This window comes from Epinephelus lanceolatus, chromosome 21 (assembly GCF_041903045.1).
Source record: "Epinephelus lanceolatus isolate andai-2023 chromosome 21, ASM4190304v1, whole genome shotgun sequence".
NCBI classification, from domain to species: Eukaryota; Metazoa; Chordata; class Actinopteri; order Perciformes; family Serranidae; genus Epinephelus; species Epinephelus lanceolatus.
In genome coordinates this window covers 12614806-12627948 of record NC_135754.1, presented here as the reverse complement: position 1 = coordinate 12627948, position 13143 = coordinate 12614806, and the positions used below count along the sequence as shown (strand labels likewise).

Here is a 13143-nt window from a genome sequence, read left to right as displayed (position 1 = left end):
GTGGTCAAAGGCCAAGGTCACTGTGACCTTGTGTCTGTCTCATTTTCGTGAACACATTATCTCAAGATGGCTTTGAAGGAGTTTCCTCAAATTTGGCACAAACATCCACTGGGACTCAATAATGAACTGATTAGATTTTGGTGGTCAAAGGCCAAGGTCACTGTGACTTTGTGTCTGTCTTATTTTCGTGAACACATTATCTCAAGATGGCTTTGAAGGAGTTTCCTCAAATTTGGCACAAACATCCATTGGGACTCAATAATTAACTGATTAGATTTTGGTGGTCAAAGGCCAAAGTCACTGACTTTGTGTCTGTCTTATTTTCGTGAACACATTATCTCAAGATGGCCTTGAAGGAGTTTCCTCAAATTTGGCACAAACATCCACTGGGACTCAATAATGAACTGATTACAATTTGGTGGTGAAGGTCGAAGGTCACGGTCACTGTGACCTCACAAAATGTGTGCTGGCCATAACTCAAGAAGTCATATGCTTATTATGTAAATAATTCACAGAGGGCTAACAGGATATAATGATAAAGTGATGACACTTTATATCCAAAAGGTCAAAGGTCAACGTCACCATGACATCATGTTTTGTAAAAACACTTTTCTGGCCATTATTCAGTGTCATAACTCAGGAACACGGATTAAAATTCTGCAATTGGATGGGATGGGCAACAGTTGGTTAGATACTGAATTAGTGACACTAATCTTGGGTGTCCACCTTGTAACTGTGCTGTTGGAATAGATCTTCTGTGCTGCCGGGGGAAGATGTGTGTGTGATGTGTGTCCATGTTTTCTTAGACATGGATGTAAACTCTATGAGCAACCTGACTGGTGCATAGAGGCGTATAACCACAAGGCTGTAATTCTAGTTCACATTTAAAATAGAAACATTTATAACTCAAAATATGAAACACGTGGTTTATTGAAAAAGACAAAGTAAATCAAAGTGGAGCACAGCTCCATACATGATATCACAGCTGTACGTCATGTTTCTATGGCAACTACAAATCCACCCAATCTATCATTAAGTTATTGGTATGAACATTTTGGTGTGGAAAATATGAAAGGGAATTAAAAATGTGGAATTACATTTCACAGTGCCTGATTCACTTAAAGTGCCTCAATGTAAAGGCTGAACAACCAAACAAGGCACAACAATTTCTTTATCAGTGTCAAAGACCTAAAATCAGGATGACTGCTGTGCAGGTTTTTTCTTCTTTTTTTAACTAAACTGGCAAGTAAGCAAAAGATTCAAGTTTAAGCAGAAGTGTATCAAACTTACTCCTCTTCGGCACCACATCAGTTAGCACACACTCCCCAAGACACAGCAGCAGAATACTGCAGGTGCAAACATGCAGGGCAGTAAACCTTAAAATACATTTTTAAAATTTTTAAATAATCACAGGACATTTAAAGAACAAAATCAAAGATTAACATTGAGAATATGTTTTTACCTCACGACTTGCCTCATCACATTAAGAAACACTTGGTTTTATCCTCAGCCCAACACACATAAACAGTTATTATAGACAACGTACAAGACCTCTTCAATAAGCAGACGAGGACGAGGCTCATATCTCTGGCTCTGCATGAAGTCAAGGATCAACAGGGCGTCCATTATCAAAGATGCTATATGTTGCATTTTATAGACAATGAACCATGAACACATTAAAGTCACAATCTTGAATATCTGTTGTGTTTTCTTTGGCAACACATATGGCGACAAGTGGTGACTGCAGGTGTGTTGAGAACTGGATAAAATGTTGGAGGCGGTGCCCGTTTCATTCTCAAGTTGCTCAATGGCGCATAAAGCCAGAAAAGTTCAGCTTCTTGGGTGTAAAATTACCCAATACACCAAATCATTGGGTCCCTAGAGCAAGCACATGAGGGACTTTGCCTCCTAAGTAGCTAACTCAGCACTAAGCTAACTTGTATAGGGGTAAAATAAATAAATTGTGCAGGTCTTCTGGACTTCTGAGACGTTACCAGACTGAATGGATCAAATCCCGATAGTGAAATGAGTCATTTAGTGGGGGGGGTGACACTCAAAGAAATGAAGCCACTGATTTATAGGTGTCTTTTGGGACTGTGACATCACGCGACTGACCAAGTTGTAATTCCACAGAATGGCCACTACTCCTCGGAGCTTGAGGTTGAAGAGCAAGTCTGTTACGTTAGCTCCGCCTACACTCTCTGGCGGACCAACCACTGCTGGGTGATGCTCCGCTTGCGATTTCTCCCAGGAATGTCGCCACACACACCCAGTTCATTACACTACAAATGCAAGGTCTTTCATCAGTTGGCTCAATCACCACTGTGTACCTCATATGGTCATAGATAGTGACTAAACAGACAGTTTATTTAAATGAAAATCTTCAAGACTATTACTTTAACGCTGGCACATTTAAACAGTGTAAACAAATAAGACCTTCTCTGACAGGTCAAAGTATTTGTTTAGTATTTGTGTGTTGTATTAATATCTGTAAATGCAACACATAGCACCTTTAATAAGCCGTTAACTTCATGCTGTGGTGTTCATCAGTGCCTCCCATACTGGGGAACACACCATACTCTTCGTTAAGAAAGGTTTGGGCTTTTTAACAATGCTGACCAGCAGCACCATTTACACATCACATAAGCCAACAGCACTGCAGTCGCAGGGTGACATCAGCTGGTGGCGACGTCCACAATAAGACCTACTGTTACAGGTCCACTGGAGACAGGTTGAAATGATATGGGTCCTAAGACGATGAATCACGAGTGGTTATTCCCATGTGGGTCCCATTTAAAGCAGTGCAAATACCAATGCAGCAAGTTATGTGTATTTATATAACTACAAAGCTTTTTCCTCGCCAAGTGATTGTAGCAGCAGGAGCTTCTTTTCTTTGTCCCGAGCTGGTCACAGCAGCGTGAAACATCACTCACACTGCCTGTGGTGTAAATGCAGGTTAGAGTTTTTTGATATGGTTTGGAGTTTAAAAAAGAAACAAGGGTGAGGATCAGATAGCCATGGGGTCTCTTCTGGTGAAGTTGCAGTCCCACATGATGCCATCCCCATTGGGAAGATGGCTGGAGGGCAACAGGACCCGTGTCAACCAGTGACTGAGGAACAGAAGGACAAATAATTGTGGCTGGAAACAAAACTGTGGTGTTTAACTGCAGTTGCTTTCACCACGGTAACCAGAGGTTGTTAAACAGTGACTGAAATAAAATAAACAGTGACATTTCAACAGGCAGCATTTAGAAATATGGGTAACTGAACTCACCTCCTCCTTTCCACACCAAGCAGTAACCTCCAGTTGTTCACTGCACCATGGTGATATGGATTTCTGAACACCTGCATCGAAACAAAAGAAGTATTAACAGCTGTTAATGTGCCATTTTTGAAGGGGTTAACAACAGTTAACATTATTTAGCGCACAGCATGCAATTTCTGCTGCTATGGGTCTCTCACTCAAAACAACAAAAAGTAGACTTTGATGATGTTGTGAAGCAGCGTGGGATCATGGGAGTTGTTGTCCTTGTTAAACAAACACCATTGTTCTATCTGACGTGACTTGGGCAGAGATCATGTTTACTGACGAGGAAATTTATTTAAGTTTTATTCATGTAAGGTTTCGTCATGTTTATTCCTGTTAGATAATTTCATTCTAAAAAATCTGCCACAACTAACGTAGCTAACGCTACTGTAGCTAACGTTATGTGGCAAATTCAACTGTAGAGTTGCTCAGTGCTGTTAGCTGTGGTCAAAACTATCATACTAAAAAATAACTCTGACCATGTTAAACATTGTCTTAATGTTACAGCGTTACCATACTCATTAGCTTGATGGCTAGCATGAGCCACTTGTCATTCATCATTGTAAGCTGCATTGATGTTAAAATAGATCAATAAATTAGGTGTTTACTGGATTATTGTGTTGCAAAATTGTATAACAAAAAGCATTTTGCAGGTTGCAAAACGAGGTGCATCGCACTGCCTTTTTCAATTGAATGCCACTAGTAAAAAAAAAAAACCGCTTGCTGCGCCTTTTTATTGTTAACCTTTCCATGTCACCAGTCAGTAAATAGTTTGTCGGGCACAGAGAAACGAAAATCTATGAAGGTACATGAGACCCTAAAAAAGGAGGGTGGATCAAGGGGAGTACCACCAGTTGGTCCAGGAGCTTCGCCTCCATGATGGCCGTTTCCAGGCATATTTTAGGACTCGGGTGCAGTCTGACAACCTGCTGTCTATCATTGGGCCGTATAGCTCTGAATATCGGGCAACTGCTACCACCAGTTTACCAGTTGTTGTTGTTGTTGTTAGGACCACCATAGAACCTGCTTCTCAGATCATCCGATTGGACAATGGGAAAGAAGACGACGAAAAAGAGATGACGTGGGGTGATTACAAAAAGCCTCCTCCAGCTGCTTAAACGCTTTCTGTGTAAATGGGGCCTTACTGAGTATAACTCGGAGAAAGTTTTGACTCCTTCCTCACTCTTTGATGTATCATCTGGTGTGTCCCCAGAAGGTAAAGCAACTACAGGGAGTAAAGGGAATATGACACCATTGACAGGTGAGCAAATGTAATGCACCGTTGCCTTAAAAATATTACAGATTTCTCTGGGTCTGAATATTGTTGCAAACATTTGGGATAACATAAGTACACAATTAAACAAAAAATATGACAAAGGTCTGCTCGTTCTTATAAATTTTGATGTGGAAATGTTGCGTATTATACCTTCAAGCTTTGTGTCTTAAAATTTACAATTACATGTTCCCAATAAGAGCACTCAGTGGTCCAGTGCTGGTTTGTACATGTGTGTGTGTACCTTGCCCTTCTCCTTCAGTCTTCTGGCCTCTTTGCGGTTGATGTGGCGCTCCACGCTGGTCTCTCCTCTGCTGATGAGTATGGTGTGCCACAGGGTGAGTCCTCCAAGAGCTACAGCCACCGAGCTGCAGGGAGGACATATTACAACCTGAGCTGTCTGCATGATGTCATCAACCTTTAGCGGATGTTTAAAAAAGGGAAATACATGTGGGGAAGTTTTTCCAACCTGGTCAGCACCCAGAGGAAAATGATACTCTTGTGGGCAGTGCTGTCTCTGTAGGTTTCTGTTGGAGGAGGGGTCTGATAGTATCTCTGAAGGGGACAGAAAACAGTCAGGCTAACTATTTATCCTGGTGTCAGATATGGAGTTCTTCCCTCACAGTGAGCTCCCTGCTCTGAGGTCATTTTGGCTCAGCATCAGAAGGCTGTTTACAATATGGGTACGTGACAGGTCTAACACGCTGGATCCTGTTCCTGGGCAAGTGATCTTTGGGTGGCACGGACTTCCAAACCTTTAAACTAATTGGTATTCAAAGCCCAGAGCAGTTTGTTTAACAGCTGGTGCACAGCCACCTTGGATATAAGGCCGTCCTGGATCAGAGTTAAATGTGAGAGCGGAGAGCAAAGATCCTTTTCGTGTCTCTTGTTTCGCTTATCATTTGCCATCAGAGCTCATCTTCTGCTATCTTGCTGCCGTCTGGCAGGTGCCAGTGTACATAACATTTCATCATAGCTCCTTGTCTAAACTGGACACCGTCTCTATCCGTGCCATTAGCAACAGTGGTAGCCTGAAGGTTAAAGGGACAAAAACACACATTTTATCTTTTACCTGTGGAACTACTGATTTACATTTAGATACTGCTGGCTATTATAATTCTTCACCTCACCTCTATAGCACTGTAGGCATCCAGAAACAAGTCCCTGCTGCTGATGCTGCAGTAGATGCAGCCCAGGGTCATGTATAGGCAGAAGGAGAAGAAGTAGCGGTGGTTGAAATGGCCCACACAGTTGTTCAACCAGGCTGGAAACATGTTAAGTTCAATGTGTACAAAATGGGGATAAAAAAGTTTGAGCAGTTTTGAGTTTTTTTGTGCGTGTGTGTGTTGCTTGTCAGAAGGATACGACAGTGGTGGTCCATCTTCAAAACACACCTGTAATGTAACAGAAACTGTTTAAATCAAATTTACAAAGACAAAACTGGCAGAATCTGTTCATATGAATTGTTATTTGGTTGTCTTACACGTTGCAGATGCTGCAGTGGTGCGTCCTGGGCGGTTTTGGAGTGATGCATTTCTTACAGATGGACACTGAGGGAATGTGAAGTTTGTCCTAAAATAAACACAGAAACACAGATTGAGAGGATATATTATTGGAACGACAGACGTCAAGCTAACAAAGAAAAAGACGGAGACAATTTATCTACAAAAATGCCAATGACACAACACTGTCTTTTTAAGACCCCTAAAAGCTTATAATGGGTAGTGGGAATTCTTCCATGCCTCTGGCGAATAACGAATCCAAAAAAGGCAAAGTTCCAAATTTCACTTATAGAGTTGTACGCTTCCCAAACGCATGCATTTTTGTACCGCCCCAACAGGCCCCTCAGGTCTGTTTCAGAGTCCAGGTGAAAAACAAAGGGTGATCGGGCCTTTTCAGTTTTTGCTCCTCGGCTTTGGAACAGCCTCCCACTGAGCGTCAGATCAGCTGACTCTGTTCACGTCTTTACATCTCGTCTCAAAACTTACTTTCACAGATTGGCCTTTCCTGACAGTTGATAGACTTATTGTGTGTATGGGTGTGTATGTATTTTTGCAGCCATGTGTGTATGTATGCATGCTCAAAGGTATATATGTGTTTAATGATATATGTTGGTGTAGGCTTATGTATATTGTTGTGTTTTATTAGTACCGCTTTTGTATATTCTTCGACTCGAAAAGTGCTTCGAGCAACCTTTCAGTTTAAAAGACGTTAGTACAAACAGTGTTATGCACGGCAGAATAGCACACCTGGGCATACGCGTGTGCTTAACCTCTGCTCAAGCAAGTGTTTTAAGTTATCATGTTTTGGCAAACCTGCATGTGTTACGGAAGTACTGAGCATACGACATACGAAATGAGACTTGGATTACACTGCACAAGTTGTATGAGAGTTTGTAAATGGACGATTTGATATAGTTTTGCTGCTGTTTGACACAGTCCCCATTTACTTGAATCAATGAGGAATGTTTGCGTTTTTTGGATTCCTCGTTCACCCATGAAGCATGTGAGAAAAACAAAGTTTTCTTCATGAATTCAAGGTAACACATGGTGAGTAACTGATGTACAAATGGTTATTCTTTATTTCAGTCATCTAACCTATTCAAAAAACCCCATCAACTTCAAGACTAGGGAACTGGAAGTGCAAAAATGTTAACTCATTTCTAGGTTCAGGACTCATTCCTGCAGTACTCTGTTGTAACAAATCGTACCAAAGTACAAATGTCATGCCACAGTAGACATGCCATAACATGTCAGCATTTATCAGGAGTTTGGTACCTTGGGCGGGTGTCCTGCGGCGGTGGTGGTGGCCTTGTAGTAATGGAAGACCACCATGACAAGGAGCCAGTGGCCACAGCAGAGGTGCCAGGCGACCCAGTACACAGGGTAAGTGTTGAGGATCGTGGGTAGGACGAACAGGTAGACGATGACCACAACTGAGGTTGTTAGCATAATGACTAGACAGACAAACACCTGAGAGAGGAAGAGAACAGACATGAGAGGGTTAGGACCAGAGTTTGGGGGTGTAGACAGAGGAGAAGCACCCAGAATAGAAATCCTACCAGGCCAAACCAGCGGGTCACATTGTCCACAATCCAGTAGACGGGCTCGAACGCACAGTCCAGCAGAGTGTCTGCGTTGGTGAGGCTGTTGGAGTAAAGGGACTTGAGCAGCAGCTTGCTGTAGCTCCACAGCTCCAAGAACCTGCCGCTGATCCATGGCTTGCTGGTCCCCCCGCCTCGGCTTCCTCTTTGCGGGCGGCACAGCCGGCACCAGCGCAGCGCGAGTCTCATGGCCCGGGAGAGCTGCCACCTCCAGCTGCTGCCCATACGCATGCCACCGCCACCTCCTCTCCTACACGCTCTGCCTTCCAGACACACACAAACACACAGACACACACCCCAACAGTTACAAACCAGGGCGGCGTAAAACAGCAGCTCTTCGTAGCGTAGCCTGATGGAGTTTTCCACTGTCATCTCGGCTGTGGGAGCTCTTTGCACATTTGAAACTAACAGCCAAGATACAAGAAGGCAGCACGAGGGACCTCCACTCCTAGAAAGCACCAGTCAAGTTGTGTGACAGCATCTTTAGTGTGACACATGTCCATCAAAGCAAACAAGGACGGGCTATCAGGTAATGAGCTACGCCCGTCAGCCCCTACAAATAAACTTCTCCTGTTAATAATTCACAGCAAATCCACATCCACAGGCCAAAAACCTCTGAGAAACTTGCAAGGGAGAGGCAGAGAGGTAACACTGTAAGAGGGAAATGCAATGAGATGAATGTCTTAAGAAGGAAATAAAGTAGCCACCTGATCCAGGGCATCATTTCATGAAAGTGAGTATAGGTTACACAGATAAGGCTTGTTCAGGTTCTCCAAAATAGGATGGCATTAATAATGAGAGCTGCTAATCAGGACCTTTAGACAGTAACAGTACGGCCTGTCAGCAGGCTGCCCTCTGTCTGAGCTGAGACCAGACTGTCCACAGTGACCACTGCAAACACACGCTGGGAAAAAAAAAAGCCTGTGAAAGTGGAATAAGTGACTGAGCTTAAAAACTAAGTGTGACACATGTCCCATCTGCCAGAGTCACTCAGGATGACACAGATAGGTTTTCCATTCTGTCTTCATTAAAAGGTTCAACATGCGACATTAATAAATCATGGTGAACACATTAACTCTATAACATTAGGGAGATCATGATGAAAAGCTAGCAGTAATCACAAGAAGTCAAGCTTAGGTCTGCACCTAACTGGTGCTGGATATTTTTAAAATTACAATACCAGCACCAATATCAATAGCCTTAAAATGATACTGATATCAACAGTAGTTCATGCCATACCTGTTATTTGAATAGAAGCATCCAGTTGTGTAAAATGCCACCACCACTCCTCCCCATCCAAATGATTTGTACACAAATACACTGTGAAAGTGTTTCATTTTGCATTTTGATGGCTTCTCTGCACACTGAGCGGCCCACTCCACCCAAACTCAACACACGCCGCACTCAGCTTCACCACACCACAGACTGTATGGGTTGTAGGTAGCTGCTGCTGGAGTGGGACAGTCACATGCTGTGTTGAAATTAAGATTGTTTGCCATGACTGGCTGCAAACAAAACCATACTAACAGTCATTTTTTTCTAGATGTAGGTACAAAAAGGATCAAATGCAGGTATCATTTAACTTGAGAGGTGCCAATACTACTTGGTGCTGGGTTATTCTGGTTAAAGGTTAAGGGGTTAAGGGACACCATGCCTTTGCGGTAGCTGCTCCAAAGCTTTGGGATAGCCTTCTGCTCTCAATCAAATGCTCCCCCTCCAATGACATTTTGAAGACAAATCTTAAAACATACATGTTTTCAGTTGCTTTTGGTTGTTTGTAGTGGTTTTAATATTTTGGTATTTCATAAACATTTTATGTATGTAATTGTTCTTACCGGTTTTATTCTGTTTTATATTTATGTACATTTTATAGTGCCATATATTTGTGTGTCATTCTTTTATTTTGTACAGCACTTAAGTCAACTGCGGTTGTTGTTAAATGTGCTATATAAATAAAGATGATCTGATTTGAAAGGTATTGAGTTCTGATACCCAGCCTGACAACTAACAATCACTTTTTTATTAACCTGCAGATTATTTTCCAGAGTGAGCTATCATTTAATTGTTTTGTCAATAAAATCAGAACCAATCAACACCATCAAACAGTTCGATGGGCCTGGAACTGATGTTTGTTTTCATTATCGTTTCATTTGCCCGTCATTTTCTTACAGATGGTTAATCGCTTTGTCAATAAAGTGTCTGAAAATATTTTAATAGCTCTTTGCAATTTCCCAGAGCCCAAGGTGACTTATTCAAATGGTATGTTTTATCCAAACAACAGTCCAAAAATCCAAAGCTATTCAGTTTATTAACATGTATGACAAAGAAAAGCACCAACTTCTCACACTTTAGAAGCAAGAAACGTGAACTCCTCACATTTAAGAAGCAAATACAAGACCATGTTCGGCTTTCTTACTTGAAATTACTGAAATGACTAATGGGTGATCATTTTCTATTGATCACCTAATCGCAGCTACTACTCATGGCACAGTAGGACAAAATGATGATTTGATAGATGGGCATGAGGGAAACCATTAATTTTTACATGTATTGCTATTGTCTCTTGACAGATTATGTCTCGATGAAGAAAATTCGATAATCAGATATTTACAGCCCGAAATTATGATCGCCTGTTACAACTGTGTGAGACTGGGCGTCTGTGTGTTAACAGATGTCAACATGTGCATCGTAGTTATGTTTGAAATTTATACTGTTGCATTAATAAGAGTTAATGGAAGTAAATTAATCAAATCTGATATTGTTCTGATCATGAGACTAGAGCTGTAACGGATTATTATTTACTAACTGACACATTCTTTCATTATATTTGCAATTAATCATGTGATCTGTGAAATATTATAAAGTATTCAAAAGCAAGTTCCCAGTTGTCACACTCAAAAAGCTTGTTTTGACTGACCATGACCACAGTCCAAACATATGACAAACATACCGCCACCTGAACAGACACACAGCAGCACCTCTGCCTGTTGCACAGACCGGCTGATGGCTGCCTAAACAGGACCTTAAAAAGGCACAGTAAATGTGCATGTACCAGGGAGCGACAGGTGGAACAGGAGAGAGTGGCACACAGCCGGACGCTGCTGTCTCTATGGCAACCTGCTGCCCTAAATCTGGTCTAGGAGGACAAAGTAAAGCTTATTACAGTGAGAAACACTGGCAGTGATCTCCATTTCTTCTACCTCTGTTGTGTCTCAGTCTGTCTGAGTCAAAGAGGAGGAGGAGGAGGAGGATTTTAGACAGGCTGCTGGTTCAATACTCATCATTCTGATGAAAAAAAAAAAAAAAACTGCGGATAAAGTTCACATGTGACATTCTTAAATCATGCAAACACACAAGTAGACTAAGACTTACATGCTTGTTTTTTTAAGTAGGATAAATACATACAATACATTTGTTACAATATAAAAAATGTCTTTGATTTTTGACTCTTGGTGAAAGTACTGGAAAACATTTTTTTTTGCAATCCTCATCATTATATTCGTCACTAAATTATTCATCACACATTCATTAACACTTCCAGCAAAGCTTTAATACTTTCAACAGTCGCTTTGACACTGATCACATCTGCTCATCTGTTGCATTTGCTTTCTCTGATTATTCAGTTCTAAAACTTGGTATTAATAAGTAAGTATTAATGAAGAAATACAACAAAATGTGAAGATAGGCTAACTAAATTTATATTAATATGGTGACTGGGGTTATGGTTATTAGAATATTGTGTAGAGCTGAAATGATTGGCTGTTAATCAATCAATCAATCAATCAATCAACATGGCAGACAATACCCTGTTCCAGCCTCTCCAAAATGTGGATTTGCTGCTTTTTTGCTGCTTTATTTCATTGTCAGTGAATATTTGTGGGTTTGCTGCTGCTGTAATTAATAAATAAATAAATAAATAAATAAGACATCTGAGGAAGTCACTTTGAGCTTTGGGAAGTTTATGGGTATTTTTCACTTTTCTTATAATGGTCTTATAGTTCATTTTATGAACATATTAATAGCTGAATATTCTCCTGAGACGCTGTGTCCTCATATGAGGACATCACATTTTGGGTTTACTTGACCTTATACTTCATTCTACTGAAGTTAGACCTGTTGTCCTTGTTCGTGGACACTTTTTTTGTGCCATCTAGTGGTAGTAAGAGCACAATACACTAATCCATGTAGAAACAAGATGGCAGCCATCTCTGTCAAGTCAGTCTGCAGCCGATCCTGACACAAAAGTGGACAAAATCTGATCACATGCAATGGCAGAAACTTGTTTATCTATGATTAATAATGTTTGTAGTTTGATATGGCAACAAATTTGACCAATTTTAGCAAAAGTAACAAGCTAAGACACTGTTAATTAAGAAGTACTTGTTTGAGGACAGTGGGACTTTATTATTGTCTCGTTTGAGGACATTGAGATTTAATTATTGTTGAAAATGTTAGGGTTTTTTTTATACTTATCAGGTCCTACTGATCCCAGATAACTGGGCAAATAAAAAATACATACCAAACAAAGGTTTGGGTCTCAGGAGGATAGAGAAAATAATCAACAGATTCATTGATACTGAAGAATTATTGCTTCTAACCCTAATATTATGATTTAATTATGTCCAGTGATATATTTTCCCAGTGTAAAAGGCCTCATTACAGTCAAGTGATGCACATTTTTGAACCTACAGTTCTGAGTGAAATTAATACAACATTTTAACATTTTAACAGTTATAATTCCCCCCTCAGATTATATTACCTACCTCTTTGGTTTAGATTAGAAACTGTGGAAAGCACCAACAGACACAGCCAGAACATCCGTATACAAACATACAGGTATATCTCGATGTGTCTGTCTGTTGATATTATCATGTTACGTTAGCTCTAGTCGCACAGAGAATATCACCTTTGGCCTGATGAATTCAATGGACGACTGAGATTAAACACTTCAACAAAAATCCAAATTAATGCAGTTCACACTGACCGGCTCTGTCTTGTAAATATCTCATCTTATCAACCAGTATAAAAAAAAACACAACATGTCATGCTCTACCGTTAAGTTAGCTAGCTGCTGGCTGCTAGCTGCCCCCAGCTACCTTCAACCCGCCCACGTTAAGAGTCATTTCTAATAAATACAGTTCACTAACTCGGACCAAATGTGACACTGACATAGTGTACCTGGTCAGGTGAAGTGGGCGGACAAGCCTGCGGCTCTACGGTCAGGTCATGGTCAGGTGAAAGTGTTAGCCATCGTCTCCACTGCCTGCAGCAGACCCGCAACACAGAGCGGCGGTATTCACAAAGATTGTCTATTAAACAGATGTTTCACTCAACACTAGCAAGCGGATACGTCTTCCGGGTAAACTTCACACTAGAGAAAAGTCGTTTTCTTTTTTTATTTTATTGTAGCAGTGAAGGGTTAAACTGCTATTTCAACAAGATTATATCAGTTTGGTTGAT

At 41.0% G+C, this 13143-nt stretch overlaps 1 protein-coding gene across 4 annotated transcripts; it reads right to left on the bottom strand.

Annotated features, from left to right (window-relative positions):
* Positions 1-912: 912 nt before the first annotated feature.
* zdhhc16b (zDHHC palmitoyltransferase 16b) lies at positions 913-12992 on the bottom strand. 4 transcript variants are annotated; one of them, XM_033612117.2, is made up of 10 exons: positions 12862-12992; positions 7642-7946; positions 7358-7552; positions 6064-6152; positions 5946-5974; positions 5711-5844; positions 5050-5135; positions 4825-4948; positions 3275-3345; positions 913-3110 (listed from the first exon to the last, which is right to left on the bottom strand). In XM_033612117.2, the coding sequence occupies exons 2-10, from the start codon at positions 7912-7914 to the stop codon at positions 3008-3010; spliced, it is 1104 nt and encodes a 367-aa protein (XP_033468008.2). In that variant the 5' UTR covers positions 7915-7946; positions 12862-12992; the 3' UTR covers positions 913-3007. The 4 variants fall into 4 exon arrangements, with proteins under 4 accessions (XP_033468008.2, XP_033468009.2, XP_033468010.2 ...); XM_033612118.2 differs by having other exon boundaries at positions 1215-3110; positions 7642-7942; positions 12862-12979; XM_033612119.2 differs by having other exon boundaries at positions 1215-3110; positions 7642-7942; positions 12853-12968.
* Between the last annotated feature and the right edge of the window lie 151 nt (positions 12993-13143).